Below are 23,636 nucleotides of genomic sequence, written 5' to 3'. Positions count from 1 at the left end.
GTTTTGAATTGCTTCTCCACACTGTATAGAAGATGTATATATGTCCTATGACTTTTTCATAGGCAGCCTATTCTAGCTCAGGGTGTCCCATTTTGTATTTAGGGTTTATTTTTACTACTTACAGTACACGCAAAAAGTCCTGCACTTGTCTTCTTATCTTATAACCCTCACTGCTCCTTTTAGATTATTGGAGAGTCACTGCATGTGTGCTTTTGCGCCATTTTCAGAGAACTGGCCTTAAGTTTGGCACAGCCACATCCTACTTGAACCTGGAGAAGCTCGGAGAAGGATCCTATGCCACTGTGTACAAAGGGATCAGCCGGTGAGTTGGGAACGGGCTTGATCATGACTTTACATCTGAGTTAGTAGGTTAACCTCCTATTGAGCTTGCATGGTGTGCAAACAGAGCCCAATCATTCCATAGATCCCTCCATCCATACTAGATATTTTCCAATGGGGAAGCCAGAGCCTGTCCCTACGAGCAACAGGCACAAGACAGGGTACACGCTGGACAGGATGCCAGTCCATCACAGGGCAGACATAGACACAAACACAGACACACAGACACTCACACCGGGGCTAGTTTGCCCAGTAGCCACATAACCTACCAGTATGTCTTTGGATTGTGGGAGGAAACACAGAGCACCTGGAATAAATCCATGCAAACAGAGAGAAAACATACAAACTCCATGCAGATAGCACAACAGGTCTGAAATGCAACCCAGGGCCCCAGTGCTATGAGGCAGCAAAGCTTATCACTGTCCCACCTTTCTTTCCTTGTGTTTAGTTTGCAAAGGAACAAATTGCAATACAGTATATGACTACGAGAATAAAGAGACACCGAAACCCACAGCCAGCAACACATCTTCATGCACATGTACATGACATCCTTGTTGCAAAAGCTGACAATGTGCAGTGCATTCTCTGACACGAAAAGGACAGCACTCACACTAATAATCTGGCCATCTAAATGCATTTGGTCATTCCCTGTGTGAAGTAAACAGCTCCTACTGAATCGTTGCCTCACATGCTGCTGTTGTTTATCAACAGACTGCGTAAATAATATGCTGGGGTAGCCCCACATTAGAGTTCACACTCTTCATCACATCATACCAAGGCTTTCCAATTTCTAAAACCTGGAACCACATAACTATGATCAATTAAACAGGTGTTGTTGAACAGGTTCGATTAAATAATTTAGAGATCATTTGGAACAAAAATCAGAGTGCCACGTAGGTGTGAAGGACTAGCTTTTCCTTCTTTGACACTTTACTTGCTTAGTGGCTTAAGCAAATGACAGATGATTAAGGTGACCTATAGTATTAGACTCATTAGAGTGGAGCTCTCCAGGACTGAACACTCCTAACTTACTGTGTGAGTCTTCACATCAGTGTGACTGCTTGAGTGTGAAAATTACCTGTATTTAGATGGACAGATGTAACAATGGAGGACACTTACATGGCTTACTGCACATTTAAAGCCCATTTGTAATCTCACGATCCGTATTAACTAGAATTCATCTTGTAGAATAAACGGCCACCTGGTTGCACTGAAGGTAATCCGAATGAAGACAGAAGAAGGGGTACCCTTCACAGCCATTCGAGAAGGTAAGCGCTTTCAAGTGATTCGATTATTGCATAGTGGATTACAAAAAACTATTTTTTCTGTAAACTGAGCTTCACACAAACTCCCTGCCTAGTTCTGTTTTTATAGGGTGTGACTTCAGGCATACACATACACCCTATACTTTCTCTTTAATGAGAACAAAGAGCACCAAAAATATAAATACAACAAGATCCATAGAATAAACATGGTCCTACCACTACCTGGGGCCTTTGAGTGGACAATGACTTCTGTCCACTCACCCTTTTTCTTACTGCTTCTTCCAGTTGTTGGTTCAGGGGAGCAACAGGTTCAAGGCAGGGGACAGACTGGATGAGATGCCTGTCCATCACAGAGCAGACACTCAGACCAGGGACAATTTTCCCTGCAACCGATTAATTTACCAGTGCGTCTTGGGGCTGTGGGAGGAAACCAGGGCACGCAGAGAAAACCCACCTGAACACAAGAAGAATAGACAAACTCCACACAGTTGTCACCGCAGGGCACACACGGCTGCAAGGCAGCAATGCTGGCCGCTGTACTACAGTGTTGCACAAGAAACGACTCATGCTCCTGGATTAAACTGAATGAAAGGAACTACTGTATGAATGCAATAATAGCATCTCTGATTCTTCCACTTTATATTGCCTTAATACAAATGCTTCATTTGTATAATGGTGTTCCTGCCTGTTTTACACGCCAGTGTTTTATATTCGTGTCTTTGAATACTGTGTACAACTTCAGATGCTGTAAAAAAGATTCTGGTACTCTGATATCATTTCTGAGAAGAGCATTCCAGGGCTTAAAGAGCAGATCTGAAACTGAAACGACAACAAGAGGAACCAGACACAAGCATTCAAACCCTAAAAAGGCTCTGACAATCTGAATTAACACAAACCAGAAGTCACCAGCAGAAACTGCTTGGAAGTGCAACTAATTCTGTGAACAGGAGACTGTTCTTTACATGAAGGCTCATGGGAGTATGAAATGAGCTATTGTGGCACTGTGGCTAAGGATCTGAGCCTGTGGCTGGAAGGTTACTGGTTCAAATCCTGCAGCCGGCAGAGGAATCCTACTCCGTTAGGCCCCTGAGCAAGGCCCTTTACCCCAACTGCTCCAGGGGCGCTGTACAATGGCTGACCCTCTGCTCTGACCCCAAGCTTCTCTCCCTGTCTGTGTGTCTCATGGAGAGCAAGCTGGGGTCTACAAAAAGATGAATTCCTAATGCAAGAAATTGTGTATGGCTAATAAAGTGATCTTATTTTTCTGAAGCTGAAAGTTAGGTTTCTTTCAGGAAACGACAGGGTGAGATGCTGGGATCAGATAGTCACTAAATACCCAATGGGCAAGATGGGCCTTACCTTTCAGTTTCTTATGTCCTTAAATGGGTTGAGGGAGGTGTATGATGATATATTCATGAAGTCAGCCAGTTCTGTCAGTGACACACTTGCTGCTTTTACATTTCAGCGTCCCTGCTAAAGGGCCTAAAACACTCCAACATTGTTCTCCTCCATGACATCATCCACACACGGGAGTCCCTCACTTTTGTCTTCGAGTATGTGGTAAGTGCTTTTGTGTCAGCAATTGCTTGGCTCACTCTTACTTCTTTTGGACCAGGCTTTTAAAGTAACAGAAATACAGCTTTTTTAAAACAAAAAAGATCTTTTTTTTTATCGGTCAGAAAGATTTTAGCTAGACCATGATTGCAGTTCGTTAGGTAAATATTGCATTAAAATAAAGCCAGCAAATTATTAATTGTTTCAATATAACAAATGATTTACTGTATGTGACTGACATATTTCTAGTTAGCACTGTGGAAAATGTAAGCACTGTAAGCTTCATTGCATGACATAATCATGGCTAATTCAAGTAAGTAATGTACTAAAATGCTGTAATTATGAACTAAAGATATGACTTGATATTCCTCTTATGTGCTTTTGCTTCTAGTATACAACTGTTAATTAAGTCTATTGTATGGCCCTTATTATATTATCCATTAATAAAATAGCGACACTTGGTCCATTTCCAGGAATCTTTTACATCTTTTCACACAGATTCTAATAATGATAATAATATTAAAAATGTACAAAGGATAGTACTATGTTTGGCTCAATTTAAAGTGAGCTTTAATCTGATATATAGTTGATCCTAACTTTAGATTCTGGATGCCATTTTTATTGTACGACAATGGATATAATGTGATCATATTTCATGTATTACAAACATGCCAATCATCAGTGTTATTGTATCTGCTGTTTTTTTTGTGGTGAAACAAGAGATCAATTTCAATTCTGAGGATAGAACTGTTACTATTACACTGTAAGAGAACAGATTTCTACCCCAAATACTTTTGCTTAACTCAATTTCGGCATGTAATGTAAAATTATTGAACTATGCCATTTTAGACATCAGGTCCCAGACACCTATAACTATTTGTGTGAAGATGTATCAGTTCAAGAAAACGGAATACTAAATAATTTGCAATGGGTTTTTATTTAAAAGTATATTCCGTTCATCTAGAACAACCTTACCTTTCAATTAAAAACTGATATATTGAACTCATCTTCTATTAATTCAATATTTAACAAAACTTTTAATCAGTCAATATGGTGCCTTTATCATATTAGTTTCTTTACAGTATAGGAAATGCCAGAGAAAATGTTAAGATAACTTGGAAAATATACCTTTCCAACATTTCTTTTCTGTCCTGAAAAAAAGCCATGCCATTAAAAATTGCCTGTGTTTTGAGGGAATCCTAACGCTAACCCTAGCTTGGGGGTTAGGGTTAGGGATCAGTTTTCCTTCAAGGAATCAATGCCACCTTCTACTCATTTCTGTGGAAAATATTCTTCTGCAAATTAAGCTAACAGTCAGAACTGACATAGCAACCTTCCCAAACCAAAGACTGACTTTCTTTCAGACTTTTGCTATAGGAGCAGTATAGACTAAATTCCCTGTTAGGCCAATGTTGGGTATATTGCCATACATGGAGTGATGGAAAAAAAATGTGAAGATTTCTTGGAAATTCTATCATTTCTACATATTGTTTCTGACCCGAATTACAGCCATGCCATTAGAAATTGTCTATGTTTTAGGGAATCCTAACCCTAACCCTAGCTTGGGGGTTAGGGTTAGGGATCAGTTCTCCTTCAAGGAATCAATGCCACCTTCTACTCATTTCCGTGGAAAATATACCTCTGCAAATGAAACTAACAGTCAGAATTGACATAGCAACCTTCCCAAACCCAAGAGAAAGCACAATCAATGCTTAAATTCTGTTTTAAGTCAAGAATTCTGAGAGTGGAAATCTCATGTTAAATGGGGTTGTCAATGAGGAGTATTTTGGGCCAAACTAGGGTAAGAGTGAGGAATACCCAATAAATTCTAAGCTTATATGGTAGTATGCCCCTGGATTGAACACTGAATACAGGAGCATGAGAGCTTTATTGACTTTCTTTTACATTTTTGCTATAGGATCAGTATAGACTAAATTCCCTGTTAGGCCAATGTTGGGTATATTGCCATACATAGAGTGATGGAAAAAAAATGTGAATATATCTTGGCAATTCTATCATTTCTACATATTGTTTCTGACCCGAATTATAGCCATGCCATTAGAAATTGTCTATGTTTTAGAGAATCCTAACCCTAACCCTAGCTTGGGGGTTAGGGTTAGGGATCAGTTTTCCTTCAAGGAATCAATGCCACCTTCTACTCATTTCCGTGGAAAATATACCTCTGCAAATGAAACTAACAGTCAGAACTGACATAGCAACCTTTCCAAACCCAAGAGAAAGCATCATCAATGCTTAAATTCTGTTTTAAGTCAAGAATTCTCAGAGTGGAAATCTCATGTTAAATGGGGTTGTCAATAAGGAGTATTTTGGGCCAAACTAGGGTAAGAGTGAGGAATACCCAATAAATTCTAAGCTTATATGGTAGTATGCCCCTGGATTGAACACTAAATTCAGGAGCATGAGAGCTTTATTGACTTTCTTTTACATTTTTGCTATAGGATCAGTATAGACTAAATTCCCTGTTAGGCCAATGTTGGGTATATTGCCATACATAGAGTGATGGAAAAAAAATGTGAAGATATCTTGGAAATTCTATCATTTCTACATATTGTTTCTGACCCGAATTATAGCCATGCCATTAGAAATTGTCTATGTTTTAGGGAATCCTAACCCTAACCCTAGCTTGGGGGTTAGGGTTAGGGATCAGTTTTCCTTCAAGGAATCAATGCCACCTTCTACTCATTTCTGTGGAAAATATACCTCTGCAAATGAAACTAACAGTCAGAACTGACATAGCAACCTTCCCAAACCCAAGAGAAAGCATCATCAATGCTTAAATTCTGTTTTAAGTCAAGAATTCTGAGAGTGGAAATCTCATGTTAAATGGGGTTGTCAATGAGGAGTGTTTTGGGCCAAACTAGGGTAAGAGTGAGGAATACCCAATAAATTCTAAGTTTATATGGTAGTATGCCCCTGGATTGAACACTAAATGCAGGAGCATGAGAGCTTTATTGACTTTCTTTCAGACTTTTGCTATAGGAGCAGTATAGAGTAAATTCCCTGTTAGGCAAGTGCTGTGTATATAGCCATACATAGAGTGATGGAAAAAAAATGTGAAGATATCTTGGAAATTCTATCATTTCTACATATTGTTTCTGACCCGAATTATAGCCATGCCATTAGAAATTGTCTATGTTTTACGGAATCCTAACCCTAACCCTAGCTTGGGGGTTAGGGTTAGGGATCAGTTTTCCTTCAAGGAATCAATGCCACCTTCTACTCATTTCTGTGGAAAATATACCTCTGCAATTGAAGGTAACAGTCAGAACTGACATAGCAACCTTCCCAAACCCAAGAGAAAGCATCATCAATGCTTAAATTCTGTTTTAAGTCAAGAATTCTGAGAGTGGAAATCTCATATTAAATGGAGTTGTCAATGAGGAGTATTTTGGGCCAAACTAGGGTGAAAGTGAGGAATACCCAATAAATTCTAAGCTTATATGGTAGTATGCCCTGGATTGAACACTAAATGCAGGAGCATGAGAGCTTTATTGACTTTCTTTTACATTTTTGCTATAGGATCAGTATAGACTAAATTCCCTGTTAGGCCAATGTTGGGTATATTGCCATACATAGAGTGATGGAAAAAAAATGTGAAGATATCTTGGAAATTCTATCATTTCTACATATTGTTTCTGTCCCGAATTACAGCCATGCTATTAGAAATTGTCTATGTTTTACGGAATCCTAACCCTAACCCTAGCTTGGGGGTTAGGGTTAGGGATCAGTTCTCCTTCAAGGAATCAATGCCACCTTCTACTCATTTCCGTGGAAAATATACCTCTGCAAATGAAGCTAACAGTCAGAACTGACATAGAAACCTTCCCAAACCCAAGAGAACGCATCATCAATGCTTAAATTCTGTTTTAAGTCAAGTATTATGAGAGTGAAATCTCATGTTAAATGGTGTTGAAATAAGGAGTGTTTTGGGCCAAACTAGGGTAAGAGTGAGGAATACCCAATAAATTCTAAGTTTATATGGTAGTATGCCCCTGGATTGAACACTAAATGCAGGAGCATGAGAGCTTTATTAACTTTCTTTCAGACTTTTGCTATAGGAGCAGTATAGAGTAAATTCCCTGTTAGGCAAGTGCTGTGTATATAGCCATACATAGAGTGATGGAAAAAAATGTGAAGATATCTTGGAAATTCTATCATTTCTACATATTGTTTCTGTCCCGAATTACAGCCATGCCATTAGAAATTGTCTATGTTTTACGGAATCCTAACCCTAACCCTAGCTTGGGGGTTAGGGTTAGGGATCAGTTTTCCTTCAAAGAATCAATGCCACCTTCTACTCATTTCTGTGGAAAATATACTTCTGCAAATGAAGCTAACAGTCAGAACTGACATAGCAACCTTCCCAAACCCAAGAGAACGCATCATCAATGCTTAAATTCTGTTTTAAGTCAAGTATTCTGAGAGTGAAATCTCATGTTAAATGGGGTTGAAATGAGGAGTGTTTTGGGCCAAACTAGGGTAAGAGTGAGGAATACCCAATAAATTCTAAGCTTATATGGTAGTATGCCCCTGGATTGAACACTAAATGCAGGAGCATGAGAGCTTTATTGACTTTCTTTCAGACTTTTGCTGTAGGAGCAGTATAGAGTAAATTACCTGTTAGGCAAGTGCTGTGTATATAGCCATACATAGAGTGATGGAAAAAAAATGTGAAGATTTCTTGGAAATTCTATCATTTCTACATATTGTTTCTGTCCCGAATTACAGCCATGCCATTAGAAATTGTCTATGTTTTATGGAATCCTAACCCTAACCCTAGCTTGGGGGTTAGGGTTAGGGATCAGTTTTCCTTCAAAGAATCAATGCCACCTTCTACTCATTTCTGTGGAAAATATACTTCTGCAAATGAAGCTAACAGTCAGAACTGACATAGCAACCTTCCCAAACCCAAGAGAAAGCATCATCAATGCTTAAATTCTGTTTTAAGTCAAGAATTCTGAGAGTGGAAATCTCATATTAAATGGGGTTGTCAATGAGGAGTATTTTGGGCCAAACTAGGGTAAGAGTGAGGAATACCCAATAAATTCTAAGCTTATATGGTAGTATGCCCCTGGATTGAACACTAAATGCAGGAGTATGAGAGCTTTATTGACTTTCTTTTACATTTTTGCTATAGGATCAGTATAGACTAAATTCCCTGTTAGGCCAATGTTGGGTATATTGCCATACATAGAGTGATGGGAAAAAAAATGTGAAGATATCTTGGAAATTCTATCATTTCTACATATTGTTTCTGTCCCGAATTACAGCCATGCCATTAGAAATTGTCTATGTTTTACGGAATCCTAACCCTAACCCTAGCTTGGGGGTTAGGGTTAGGGATCAGTTTTCCTTCAAAGAATCAATGCCACCTTCTACTCATTTCTGTGGAAAATATACTTCTGCAAATGAAGCTAACAGTCAGAACTGACATAGCAACCTTCCCAAACCCAAGAGAACGCATCATCAATGCTTAAATTCTGTTTTAAGTCAAGTATTCTGAGAGTGAAATCTCATGTTAAATGGGGTTGAAATGAGGAGTGTTTTGGGCCAAAAAAGGGTAAGAGTGAGGAATACCCAATAAATTCTAAGTTTATATGGTAGTATGCCCCTGGATTGAACACTAAATGCAGGAGCATGAGAGCTTTATTGACTTTCTTTCAGACTTTTGCTATAGGAGCAGTATAGAGTAAATTCCCTGTTAAGCAAGTGCTGTGTATATAGCCATACATAGAGAGATGGAAAAAAATGTGAAGATATCTTGGAAATTCTATCATTTCTACATATTGTTTCTGACCCGAATTATAGCCATGCCATTAGAAATTGTCTATGTTTTACGGAATCCTAACCCTAACCCTAGCTTGGGGGTTAGGGTTAGGGATCAGTTTTCCTTCAAGGAATCAATGCCACCTTCTACTCATTTCCGTAAAAAATATACCTCTGCAAATGAAACTAACAGTCAGAATTGACATAGCAACCTTCCCAAACCCAAGAGAAAGCATCATAAATGCTTAAATTCTGTTTTAAGTCAAGAATTCTCAGAGTGGAAATCTCATGTTAAAAGGGGTTGTCAATGAGGAGTGTTTTGGGCCAAACTAGGGTAAGAGTGAGGAATACCCAATAAATTCTAAGCTTATATGGTAGTATGCCCCTGGATTGAACACTAAATGCAGGAGCATGAGAGCTTTATTGACTTTCTTTCAGACTTTTGCTATAGGAGCAGTATAGAGTAAATTCCCTGTTAGGCAAGTGCTGTGTATATAGCCATACATAGAGTGATGGAAAAAAAATGTGAAGATATCTTGGAAATTCTATCATTTCTACATATTGTTTCTGTCCCGAATTACAGCCATGCCATTAGAAATTGTCTATGTTTTACGGAATCCTAACCCTAACCCTAGCTTGGGGGTTAGGGTTAGGGATCAGTTTTCCTTCAAAGAATCAATGCCACCTTCTACTCATTTCTGTGGAAAATATACTTCTGCAAATGAAGCTAACAGTCAGAACTGACATAGCAACCTTCCCAAACCCAAGAGAACGCATCATCAATGCTTAAATTCTGTTTTAAGTCAAGTATTCTGAGAGTGAAATCTCATGTTAAATGGGGTTGAAATTAGGAGTGTTTTGGGCCAAACTAGGGTAAGAGTGAGGAATACCCAATAAATTCTAAGCTTATATGGTAGTATGCCCCTGGATTGAACACTAAATGCAGGAGCATGAGAGCTTTATTGACTTTCTTTCAGACTTTTGCTATAGGAGCAGTATAGAGTAAATTCCCTGTTAGGCAAGTGCTGTGTATATAGCCATACAAAGAGTGATGGAAAAAAAATGTGAAGATATCTTGGAAATTCTATCATTTCTACATATTGTTTCTGTCCCGAATTACAGCCATGCCATTAGAAATTGTCTATGTTTTACGGAATCCTAACCCTAACCCTAGCTTGGGGGTTAGGGTTAGGGATCAGTTCTCCTTCAAGGAATCAATGCCACCTTCTACTCATTTCCGTGGAAAATATACCTCTGCAAATGAAACTAACATTCAGAATTGACATAGCAACCTTCCCAAACCCAAGAGAAAGCATCATCAATGCTTAAATTCTGTTTTATGTCAAGAATTCTCAGAGTGGAAATCTCATGTTAAATGGGGTTGTCAATGAGGAGTATTTTGGGCCAAACTAGGGTAAGAGTAAGGAATACCCAATAAATTCTAAGCTTATATGGTAGTATGCCCCTGGATTGAACACTAAATGCAGGAGTATGAGAGCTTTATTGACTTTCTTTTACATTTTTGCTTTAGTATCAGTATAGACTAAATTCCCTGTTAGGCCAATGTTGGGTATATTGCCATACATAGAGTGATGGAAAAAAAATGTGAAGATTTCTTGGAAATTCTATCATTTCTACATATTGTTTCTGTCCCGAATTACAGCCATGCCATTAGAAATTGTCTATGTTTTATGGAATCCTAACCCTAACCCTAGCTTGGGGGTTAGGGTTACGGATCAGTTTTCCTTCAAAGAATCAATGCCACCTTCTACTCATTTCTGTGGAAAATATACTTCTGCAAATGAAGCTAACAGTCAGAACTGACATAGCAACCTTCCCAAACCCAAGAGAAAGCATCATCAATGCTTAAATTCTGTTTTAAGTCAAGTATTCTGAGAGTGAAATCTCATGTTAAATGGGGTTGAAATTAGGAGTGTTTTGGGCCAAACTAGGGTAAGAGTGAGGAATACCCAATAAATTCTAAGCTTATATGGTAGTATGCCCCTGGATTGAACACTAAATGCAGGAGCATGAGAGCTTTATTGACTTTCTTTCAGACTTTTGCTATAGGAGCAGTATAGAGTAAATTCCCTGTTAGGCAAGTGCTGTGTATATAGCCATACATAGAGTGATGGAAAAAAAATGTGAAGATATCTTGGAAATTCTATCATTTCTACATATTGTTTCTGACCCGAATTATAGCCATGCCATTAGAAATTGTCTATGTTTTACGGAATCCTAACCCTAACCCTAGCTTGGGGGTTAGGGTTAGGGATCAGTTCTCCTTCAAGGAATCAATGCCACCTTCTACTCATTTCCGTGGAAAATATACCTCTGCAAATGAAACTAACAGTCAGAATTGACATAGCAACCTTCCCAAACCCAAGAGAAAGCATCATCAATGCTTAAATTCTGTTTTATGTCAAGAATTCTCAGAGTGGAAATCTCATGTTAAATGGGGTTGTCAATGAGGAGTATTTTGGGCCAAACTAGGGTAAGAGTGAGGAATACCCAATAAATTCTAAGCTTATATGGTAGTATGCCCCTGGATTGAACACTAAATGCAGGAGTATGAGAGCTTTATTGACTTTCTTTTACATTTTTGCTTTAGTATCAGTATAGACTAAATTCCCTGTTAGGCCAATGTTGGGTATATTGCCATACATAGAGTGATGGAAAAAAAATGTGAAGATTTCTTGGAAATTCTATCATTTCTACATATTGTTTCTGTCCCGAATTACAGCCATGCCATTAGAAATTGTCTATGTTTTATGGAATCCTAACCCTAACCCTAGCTTGGGGGTTAGGGTTACGGATCAGTTTTCCTTCAAAGAATCAATGCCACCTTCTACTCATTTCTGTGGAAAATATACTTCTGCAAATGAAGCTAACAGTCAGAACTGACATAGCAACCTTCCCAAACCCAAGAGAACGCATCATCAATGCTTAAATTCTGTTTTAAGTCAAGTATTCTGAGAGTGAAATCTCATGTTAAATGGGGTTGAAATTAGGAGTGTTTTGGGCCAAACTAGGGTAAGAGTGAGGAATACCCAATAAATTCTAAGCTTATATGGTAGTATGCCCCTGGATTGAACACTAAATGCAGGAGCATGAGAGCTTTATTGACTTTCTTTCAGACTTTTGCTATAGGAGCAGTATAGAGTAAATTCCCTGTTAGGCAAGTGCTGTGTATATAGCCATACATAGAGTGATGGAAAAAAAATGTGAAGATATCTTGGAAATTCTATCATTTCTACATATTGTTTCTGACCCGAATTATAGCCATGCCATTAGAAATTGTCTATGTTTTACGGAATCCTAACCCTAACCCTAGCTTGGGGGTTAGGGTTAGGGATCAGTTTTCCTTCAAGGAATCAATGCCACCTTCTACTCATTTCCGTAGAAAATATACCTCTGCAAATGAAACTAACAGTCAGAATTGACATAGCAACCTTCCCAAACCCAAGAGAAAGCATCATCAATGCTTAAATTCTGTTTTAAGTCAAGAATTCTGAGAGTGGAAATCTCATATTAAATGGGGTTGTCAATGAGGAGTATTTTGGGCCAAACTAGGGTAAGAGTGAGGAATACCCAATAAATTCTAAGCTTATATGGTAGTATGAACCTGGATTGAACACTAAATGCAGGAGTATGAGAGCTTTATTGACTTTCTTTTACATTTTTGCTATCGGATCAGTATAGACTAAATTCCCTGTTAGGCCAATGTTGGGTATATTGCCATACATAGAGTGATGGAAAAAAAATGTGAAGATATCTTGGAAATTCTATCATTTCTACATATTGTTTCTGTCCCGAATTACAGCCATGCCATTAGAAATTGTCTATGTTTTACGGAATCCTAACCCTAACCCTAGCTTGGGGGTTAGGGTTAGGGATCAGTTTTCCTTCAAAGAATCAATGCCACCTTCTACTCATTTCTGTGGAAAATATACTTCTGCAAATTAAGCTAACAGTCAGAACTGACATAGCAACCTTCCCAAACCCAAGAGAACGCATCATCAATGCTTAAATTCTGTTTTAAGTCAAGTATTCTGAGAGTGAAATCTCATGTTAAATGGGGTTGAAATTAGGAGTGTTTTGGGCCAAACTAGGGTAAGAGTGAGGAATACCCAATAAATTCTAAGCTTATATGGTAGTATGCCCCTGGATTGAACACTAAATGCAGGAGCATGAGAGCTTTATTGACTTTCTTTCAGACTTTTGCTATAGGAGCAGTATAGAGTAAATTCCCTGTTAGGCAAGTGCTGTGTATATAGCCATACATAGAGTGATGGAAAAAAAATGTGAAGATATCTTGGAAATTCTATCATTTCTACATATTGTTTCTGACCCGAATTATAGCCATGCCATTAGAAATTGTCTATGTTTTACGGAATCCTAACCCTAACCCTAGCTTGGGGGTTAGGGTTAGGGATCAGTTTTCCTTCAAGGAATCAATGCCACCTTCTACTCATTTCCGTGGAAAATATACCTCTGCAAATGAAACTAACAGTCAGAATTGACATAGCAACCTTCCCAAACCCAAGAGAAAGCATCATCAATGCTTAAATTCTGTTTTAAGTCAAGAATTCTGAGAGTGGAAATCTCATATTAAATGGGGTTGTCAATGAGGAGTATTTTGGGCCAAACTAGGGTAAGAGTGAGGAATACCCAATAAATTCTAAGCTTATATGGTAGTATGCCCCTGGATTGAACACTAAATGCAGGAGCATGAGAGCTTTATTGACTTTCTTTCAGACTTTTGCTATAGGAGCAGTATAGAGTAAATTCCCTGTTAGGCAAGTGCTGTGTATATAGCCATACATAGAGTGATGGAAAAAAAATGTGAAGATATCTTGGAAATTCTATCATTTCTACATATTGTTTCTGTCCCGAATTACAGCCATGCCATTAGAAATTGTCTATGTTTTATGGAATCCTAACCCTAACCCTAGCTTGGGGGTTAGGGTTAGGGATCAGTTCTCCTTCAAGGAATCAATGCCACCTTCTACTCATTTCTGTGGAAAATATACCTCTGCAAATGAAACTAACAGTCAGAATTGACATAGCAACCTTCCCAAACCCAAGAGAAAGCATCATCAATGCTTAAATTCTGTTTTAAGTCAAGAATTCTCAGAGTGGAAATCTCATGTTAAATGGGGTTGTCAATGAGGAGTATTTTGGGCCAAACTAGGGTAAGAGTGAGGAATACCCAATAAATTCTAAGCTTATATGGTAGTATGCCCCTGGATTGAACACTAAATGCAGGAGCATGAGAGCTTTATTGACTTTCTTTCAGACTTTTGCTATAGGAGCAGTATAGAGTAAATTCCCTGTTAGGCAAGTGCTGTGTATATAGCCATACATAGAGTGATGGAAAAAAAATGTGAAGATTTCTTGGAAATTCTATCATTTCTACATATTGTTTCTGACCCGAATTATAGCCATGCCATTAGAAATTGTCTATGTTTTACGGAATCCTAACCCTAACCCTAGCTTGGGGGTTAGGGTTAGGGATCAGTTTTCCTTCAAAGAATCAATGCCACCTTCTACTCATTTCTGTGGAAAATATACTTCTGCAAATTAAGCTAACAGTCAGAACTGACATAGCAACCTTCCCAAACCCAAGAGAACGCATCATCAATGCTTAAATTCTGTTTTAAGTCAAGTATTCTGAGAGTGAAATCTCATGTTAAATGGGGTTGAAATTAGGAGTGTTTTGGGCCAAACTAGGGTAAGAGTGAGGAATACCCAATAAATTCTAAGCTTATATGGTAGTATGCCCCTGGATTGAACACTAAATGCAGGAGCATGAGAGCTTTATTGACTTTCTTTCAGACTTTTGCTATAGGAGCAGTATAGAGTAAATTCCCTGTTAGGCAAGTGCTGTGTATATAGCCATACATAGAGTGATGGAAATAAAATGTGAAGATATCTTGGAAATTCTATCATTTCTACATATTGTTTCTGACCCAAATTATAGCCATGCCTTTAGAAATTGTCTATGTTTTACGGAATCCTAACCCTAACCCTAGCTTGGGGGTTAGGGTTAGGGATCAGTTTTCCTTCAAGGAATCAATGCCACCTTCTACTCATTTCCGTGGAAAATATACCTCTGAAAATGAAGCTAAGAGTCAGAACTGACATAGCAACCTTCCCAAACCCAAGAGAACGCATCATCAATGCTTAAATTCTGTTTTAAGTCAAGAATTCTGAGAGTGGAAATCTCATATTAAATGGGGTTGTTAATGAGGAGTATTTTGGGCCAAACTAGGGCAAGAGTGTGGAATACCCAATAAATTCTAAGCTTATATGGTAGTATGCCCCTGGATTGAACACTAAATGCAGGAGTATGAGAGCTTTATTGACTTTCTTTTACATTTTTGCTATAGTATCAGTATAGACTAAATTCCCTGTTAGGCCAATGTTGGGTATATTGCCATACATAGAGTGATGGAAAAAAAATGTGAAGATATCTTGGAAATTCTATCATTTCTACATATTGTTTCTGTCCCGAATTACAGCCATGCCATTAGAAATTGTCTATGTTTTACGGAATCCTAACCCTAACCCTAGCTTGGGGGTTAGGGTTAGGGATCAGTTTTCCTTCAAAGAATCAATGCCACCTTCTACTCATTTCTGTGGAAAATATACTTCTGCAAATGAAGCTAACAGTCAGAACTGACATAGCAACCTTCCCAAACCCAAGAGAACGCATCATCAATGCTTAAATTCTGTTTTAAGTCAAGTATTCTGAGAGTGAAATCTCATGTTAAATGGGGTTGAAATGAGGAGTGTTTTGGGCCAAACTAGGGTAAGAGTGAGGAATACCCAATAAATTCTAAGTTTATATGGTAGTATGCCCCTGGATTGAACACTAAATGCAGGAGCATGAGAGCTTTATTGACTTTCTTTCAGACTTTTGCTATAGGAGCAGTATAGAGTAAATTACCTGTTAGGCAAGTGCTGTGTATATAGCCATACATAGAGTGATGGAAAAAAAATGTGAAGATTTCTTGGAAATTCTATCATTTCTACATATTGTTTCTGTCCCGAATTACAGCCATGCCATTAGAAATTGTCTATGTTTTATGGAATCGTAACCCTAACCCTAGCTTGGGGGTTAGGGTTAGGGATCAGTTTTCCTTCAAAGAATCAATGCCACCTTCTACTCATTTCTGTGGAAAATATACTTCTGCAAATTAAGCTAACAGTCAGAACTGACATAGCAACCTTCCCAAACCCAAGAGAACGCATCATCAATGCTTAAATTCTGTTTTAAGTCAAGTATTCTGAGAGTGAAATCTCATGTTAAATGGGGTTGAAATTAGGAGTGTTTTGGGCCAAACTAGGGTAAGAGTGAGGAATACCGAATAAATTCTAAGCTTATATGGTAGTATGCCCCTGGATTGAACACTAATGCAGGAGTATGAGAGCTTTATTGACTTTCTTTCAGACTTTTGCTATAGGAGCAGTATAGAGTAAATTCCCTGTTAGGCAAGTGCTGTGTATATAGCCATACATAGAGTGATGGAAAAAAAATGTGAAGATATCTTGGAAATTCTATCATTTCTACATATTGTTTCTGACCCGAATTATAGCCATGCCATTAGAAATTGTCTATGTTTTACGGAATCCTAACCCTAACCCTAGCTTGGGGGTTAGGGTTAGGGATCAGTTCTCCTTCAAGGAATCAATGCCACCTTCTACTCATTTCCGTGGAAAATATACCTCTGCAAATGAAACTAACAGTCAGAATTGACATAGCAACCTTCCCAAACCCAAGAGAAAGCATCATCAATGCTTAAATTCTGTTTTATGTCAAGAATTCTCAGAGTGGAAATCTCATGTTAAATGGGGTTGTCAATGAGGAGTATTTTGGGCCAAACTAGGGTAAGAGTAAGGAATACCCAATAAATTCTAAGCTTATATGGTAGTATGCCCCTGGATTGAACACTAAATGCAGGAGTATGAGAGCTTTATTGACTTTCTTTTACATTTTTGCTTTAGTATCAGTATAGACTAAATTCCCTGTTAGGCCAATGTTGGGTATATTGCCATACATAGAGTGATGGAAAAAAAATGTGAAGATTTCTTGGAAATTCTATCATTTCTACATATTGTTTCTGTCCCGAATTACAGCCATGCCATTAGAAATTGTCTATGTTTTATGGAATCCTAACCCTAACCCTAGCTTGGGGGTTAGGGTTAGGGATCAGTTTTCCTTCAAAGAATCAATGCCACCTTCTACTCATTTCTGTGGAAAATATACTTCTGCAAATTAAGCTAACAGTCAGAACTGACATAGCAACCTTCCCAAACCCAAGAGAACGCATCATCAATGCTTAAATTCTGTTTTAAGTCAAGTATTCTGAGAGTGAAATCTCATGTTAAATGGGGTTGAAATTAGGAGTGTTTTGGGCCAAACTAGGGTAAGAGTGAGGAATACCCAATAAATTCTAAGCTTATATGGTAGTATGCCCCTGGATTGAACACTAAATGCAGGAGCATGAGAGCTTTATTGACTTTCTTTCAGACTTTTGCTATAGGAGCAGTATAGAGTAAATTCCCTGTTAGGCAAGTGCTGTGTATATAGCCATACATAGAGTGATGGAAAAAAAATGTGAAGATATCTTGGAAATTCTATCATTTCTACATATTGTTTCTGTCCCGAATTACAGCCATGCCATTAGAAATTGTCTATGTTTTACGGAATCCTAACCCTAACCCTAGCTTGGGGGTTAGGGTTAGGGATCAGTTTTCCTTCAAAGAATCAATGCCACCTTCTACTCATTTCTGTGGAAAATATACTTCTGCAAATGAAACTAACAGTCAGAATTGACATAGCAACCTTCCCAAACCCAAGAGAACGCATCATCAATGCTTAAATTCTGTTTTAAGTCAAGTATTCCGAGAGTGAAATCTCATGTTAAATGGGGTTGTCAATGAGGAGTATTTTGGGCCAAACTAGGGTAAGAGTGAGGAATACCCAATAAATTCTAAGCTTATATGGTAGTATGAACCTGGATTGAACACTAAATGCAGGAGTATGAGAGCTTTATTGACTTTCTTTTACATTTTTGCTATAGGATCAGTATAGACTAAATTCCCTGTTAGGCCAATGTTGGGTATATTGCCATACTGTACATAGAGTGATGGAAAAAAAATGTGAAGATATCTTGGAAATTCTATCATTTCTACATATTGTTTCTGTCCCGAATTACAGCCATGCCATTAGAAATTGTCTATGTTTTACGGAATCCTAACCCTAACCCTAGCTTGGGGGTTAGGGTTAGGGATCAGTTTTCCTTCAAAGAATCAATGCCACCTTCTACTCATTTCTGTGGAAAATATACTTCTGCAAATGAAGCTAACAGTCAGAACTGACATAGCAACCTTCCCAAACCCAAGAGAACGCATCATCAATGCTTAAATTCTGTTTTAAGTCAAGTATTCTGAGAGTGAAATCTCATGTTAAATGGGGTTGAAATTAGGAGTGTTTTGGGCCAAACTAGGGTAAGAGTGAGGAATACCCAATAAATTCTAAGCTTATATGGTAGTATGCCCCTGGATTGAACACTAAATGCAGGAGCATGAGAGCTTTATTGACTTTCTTTCAGACTTTTGCTATAGGAGCAGTATAGAGTAAATTCCCTGTTAGGCAAGTGCTGTGTATATAGCCATACATAGAGTGATGGAAAAAAAATGTGAAGATATCTTGGAAATTCTATCATTTCTACATATTGTTTCTGACCCGAATTATAGCCATGCCATTAGAAATTGTCTATGTTTTACGGAATCCTAACCCTAACCCTAGCTTGGGGGTTAGGGTTAGGGATCAGTTTTCCTTCAAGGAATCAATGCCACCTTCTACTCATTTCCGTGGAAAATATACCTCTGCAAATGAAACTAACAGTCAGAATTGACATAGCAACCTTCCCAAACCCAAGAGAAAGCATCATCAATGCTTAAATTCTGTTTTAAGTCAAGAATTCTGAGAGTGGAAATCTCATATTAAATGGGGTTGTCAATGAGGAGTATTTTGGGCCAAACTAGGGTAAGAGTGAGGAATACCCAATAAATTCTAAGCTTATATGGTAGTATGCCCCTGGATTGAACACTAAATGCAGGAGTATGAGAGCTTTATTGACTTTCTTTTACATTTTTGCTATAGGATCAGTATAGACTAAATTCCCTGTTAGGCCAATGTTGGGTATATTGCCATACATAGAGTGATGGAAAAAAAATGTGAAGATATCTTGGAAATTCTATCATTTCTACATATTGTTTCTGTCCCGAATTACAGCCATGCCATTAGAAATTGTCTATGTTTTACGGAATCCTAACCCTAACCCTAGCTTGGGGGTTAGGGTTAGGGATCAGTTTTCCTTCAAAGAATCAATGCCACCTTCTACTCATTTCTGTGGAAAATATACTTCTGCAAATTAAGCTAACAGTCAGAACTGACATAGCAACCTTCCCAAACCCAAGGGAACGCATCATCAATGCTTAAATTCTGTTTTAAGTCAAGTATTCTGAGAGTGAAATCTCATGTTAAATGGGGTTGAAATTAGGAGTGTTTTGGGCCAAACTAGGGTAAGAGTGAGGAATACCCAATAAATTCTAAGCTTATATGGTAGTATGCCCCTGGATTGAACACTAAATGCAGGAGCATGAGAGCTTTATTGACTTTCTTTCAGACTTTTGCTATAGGAGCAGTATAGAGTAAATTCCCTGTTAGGCAAGTGCTGTGTATATAGCCATACATAGAGTGATGGAAAAAAAATGTGAAGATATCTTGGAAATTCTATCATTTCTACATATTGTTTCTGACCCGAATTATAGCCATGCCATTAGAAATTGTCTATGTTTTACGGAATCCTAACCCTAACCCTAGCTTGGGGGTTAGGGTTAGGGATCAGTTTTCCTTCAAGGAATCAATGCCACCTTCTACTCATTTCCGTGGAAAATATACCTCTGCAAATGAAACTAACAGTCAGAATTGACATAGCAACCTTCCCAAACCCAAGAGAAAGCATCATCAATGCTTAAATTCTGTTTTAAGTCAAGAATTCTGAGAGTGGAAATCTCATATTAAATGGGGTTGTCAATGAGGAGTATTTTGGGCCAAACTAGGGTAAGAGTGAGGAATACCCAATAAATTCTAAGCTTATATGGTAGTATGCCCCTGGATTGAACACTAAATGCAGGAGCATGAGAGCTTTATTGACTTTCTTTCAGACTTTTGCTATAGGAGCAGTATAGAGTAAATTCCCTGTTAGGCAAGTGCTGTGTATATAGCCATACATAGAGTGATGGAAAAAAAATGTGAAGATTTCTTGGAAATTCTATCATTTCTACATATTGTTTCTGTCCCGAATTACAGCCATGCCATTAGAAATTGTCTATGTTTTATGGAATCCTAACCCTCACCCTAGCTTGGGTGTTAGGGTTAGGGATCAGTTTTCCTTCAAAGAATCAATGCCACCTTCTACTCATTTCTGTGGAAAATATACTTCTGCAAATGAAGCTAACAGTCAGAACTGACATAGCAACCTTCCCAAACCCAAGAGAACGCACCATCAATGCTTAAATTCTGTTTTAAGTCAAGTATTCTGAGAGTGAAATCTCATGTTAAATGGGGTTGAAATTAGGAGTGTTTTGGGCCAAACTAGGGTAAGAGTGAGGAATACCCAATAAATTCTAAGCTTATATGGTAGTATGCCCCTGGATTGAACACTAAATGCAGGAGCATGAGAGCTTTATTGACTTTCTTTCAGACTTTTGCTATAGGAGCAGTATAGAGTAAATTCCCTGTTAGGCAAGTGCTGTGTATATAGCCATACATAGAGTGATGGAAAAAAAATGTGAAGATATCTTGGAAATTCTATCATTTCTACATATTGTTTCTGACCCGAATTATAGCCATGCCATTAGAAATTGTCTATGTTTTACGGAATCCTAACCCTAACCCTAGCTTGGGGGTTAGGGTTAGGGATCAGTTTTCCTTCAAGGAATCAATGCCACCTTCTACTCATTTCCGTAGAAAATATACCTCTGCAAATGAAACTAACAGTCAGAATTGACATAGCAACCTTCCCAAACCCAAGAGAAAGCATCATCAATGCTTAAATTCTGTTTTAAGTCAAGAATTCTGAGAGTGGAAATCTCATATTAAATGGGGTTGTCAATGAGGAGTATTTTGGGCCAAACTAGGGTAAGAGTGAGGAATACCCAATAAATTCTAAGCTTATATGGTAGTATGCCCCTGGATTGAACACTAAATGCAGGAGTATGAGAGCTTTATTGACTTTCTTTTACATTTTTGCTATAGGATCAGTATAGACTAAATTCCCTGTTAGGCCAATGTTGGGTATATTGCCATACATAGAGTGATGGAAAAAAAATGTGAAGATATCTTGGAAATTCTATCATTTCTACATATTGTTTCTGTCCCGAATTACAGCCATGCCATTAGAAATTGTCTATGTTTTATGGAATCCTAACCCTAACCCTAGCTTGGGGGTTAGGGTTAGGGATCAGTTTTCCTTCAAAGAATCAATGCCACCTTCTACTCATTTCTGTGGAAAATATACTTCTGCAAATGAAGCTAACAGTCAGAACTGACATAGCAACCTTCCCAAACCCAAGAGAACGCATCATCAATGCTTAAATTCTGTTTTAAGTCAAGTATTCTGAGAGTGAAATCTCATGTTAAATGGGGTTGAAATGAGGAGTGTTTTGGGCCAAACTAGGGTAAGAGTGAGGAATACCCAATAAATTCTAAGCTTATATGGTAGTATGCCCCTGGATTGAACACTAAATGCAGGAGCATGAGAGCTTTATTGACTTTCTTTCAGACTTTTGCTATAGGAGCAGTATAGAGTAAATTCCCTGTTAGGCAAGTGCTGTGTATATAGCCATACATAGAGTGATGGAAAAAAAATGTGAAGATATCTTGGAAATTCTATCATTTCTACATATTGTTTCTGTCCCGAATTACAGCCATGCCATTAGAAATTGTCTATGTTTTACGGAATCCTAACCCTAACCCTAGCTTGGGGGTTAGGGTTAGGGATCAGTTCTCCTTCAAGGAATCAATGCCACCTTCTACTCATTTCCGTGGAAAATATACCTCTGCAAATGAAACTAACAGTCAGAATTGACATAGCAACCTTCCCAAACCCAAGAGAAAGCATCATCAATGCTTAAATTCTGTTTTAAGTCAAGAATTCTGAGAGTGGAAATCTCATATTAAATGGGGTTGTCAATGAGGAGTATTTTGGGCCAAACTAGGGTAAGAGTGAGGAATACCCAATAAATTCTAAGCTTATATGGTAGTATGCCCCTGGATTGAACACTAAATGCAGGAGTATGAGAGCTTTATTGACTTTCTTTTACATTTTTGCTATAGGATCAGTATAGACTAAATTCCCTGTTAGGCCAATGTTGGGTATATTGCCATACATAGAGTGATGGAAAAAAAATGTGAAGATATCTTGGAAATTCTATCATTTCTACATATTGTTTCTGTCCCGAATTACAGCCATGCCATTAGAAATTGTCTATGTTTTATGGAATCCTAACCCTAACCCTAGCTTGGGGGTTAGGGTTAGGGATCAGTTTTCCTTCAAAGAATCAATGCCACCTTCTACTCATTTCTGTGGAAAATATACTTCTGCAAATGAAGCTAACAGTCAGAACTGACATAGCAACCTTCCCAAACCCAAGAGAACGCATCATCAATGCTTAAATTCTGTTTTAAGTCAAGTATTCTGAGAGTGAAATCTCATGTTAAATGGGGTTGAAATGAGGAGTGTTTTGGGCCAAACTAGGGTAAGAGTGAGGAATACCCAATAAATTCTAAGCTTATATGGTAGTATGCCCCTGGATTGAACACTAAATGCAGGAGCATGAGAGCTTTATTGACTTTCTTTCAGACTTTTGCTATAGGAGCAGTATAGAGTAAATTCCCTGTTAGGCAAGTGCTGTGTATATAGCCATACATAGAGTGATGGAAAAAAAATGTGAAGATATCTTGGAAATTCTATCATTTCTACATATTGTTTCTGTCCCGAATTACAGCCATGCCATTAGAAATTGTCTATGTTTTACGGAATCCTAACCCTAACCCTAGCTTGGGGGTTAGGGTTAGGGATCAGTTCTCCTTCAAGGAATCAATGCCACCTTCTACTCATTTCCGTGGAAAATATACCTCTGCAAATGAAACTAACAGTCAGAATTGACATAGCAACCTTCCCAAACCCAAGAGAAAGCATCATCAATGCTTAAATTCTGTTTTAAGTCAAGAATTCTCAGAGTGGAAATCTCATGTTAAATGGGGTTGTCAATGAGGAGTGTTTTGGGCCAAACTAGGGTAAGAGTGAGGAATACCCAATAAATTTTAAGTTTATATGGTAGTATGCCCCTGGATTGAACACTAAATGCAGGAGCATGAGAGCTTTATTGACTTTCTTTTACATTTTTGCTTTAGGAGCAGTATAGACTAAATTCCCTGTTAGGCCAATGTTGGGTATATTGCCATACATAGAGTGATGGAAAAAAAATGTGAAGATATCTTGAAAATTCTATCATTTCTACATATTGTTTCTGTCCCGAATTACAGCCATGCCATTAGAAATTGTCTATGTTTTATGGAATCCTATCCCTAACCCTAGCTTGGGGGTTAGG

General features: G+C 38.1%; 1 protein-coding gene across 3 annotated transcripts in view; it reads left to right on the top strand.

Moving 5' to 3' along the window:
• The window catches only part of cdk15 (cyclin-dependent kinase 15), a 140,153-nt gene that overhangs the window by 20,353 nt on the left and 96,164 nt on the right, over positions 1-23,636 (top strand). For all 3 annotated transcript variants that reach the window (XM_015359369.2, XM_006636765.3, XM_015359370.2), the window contains 3 exons: positions 228-322; positions 1,528-1,607; positions 3,070-3,164. In XM_015359369.2, coding sequence (XP_015214855.1) covers positions 228-322; positions 1,528-1,607; positions 3,070-3,164 — 270 coding nt within the window. The remainder of the gene's footprint in view (positions 1-227; positions 323-1,527; positions 1,608-3,069; positions 3,165-23,636) is intronic.

The sequence above is a fragment of the Lepisosteus oculatus genome, chromosome 12 (assembly GCF_040954835.1).
Source record: "Lepisosteus oculatus isolate fLepOcu1 chromosome 12, fLepOcu1.hap2, whole genome shotgun sequence".
Lineage (NCBI taxonomy): Eukaryota > Metazoa > Chordata > Actinopteri > Semionotiformes > Lepisosteidae > Lepisosteus > Lepisosteus oculatus.
This window is presented reverse-complemented; position numbering and strand designations above follow the sequence as displayed.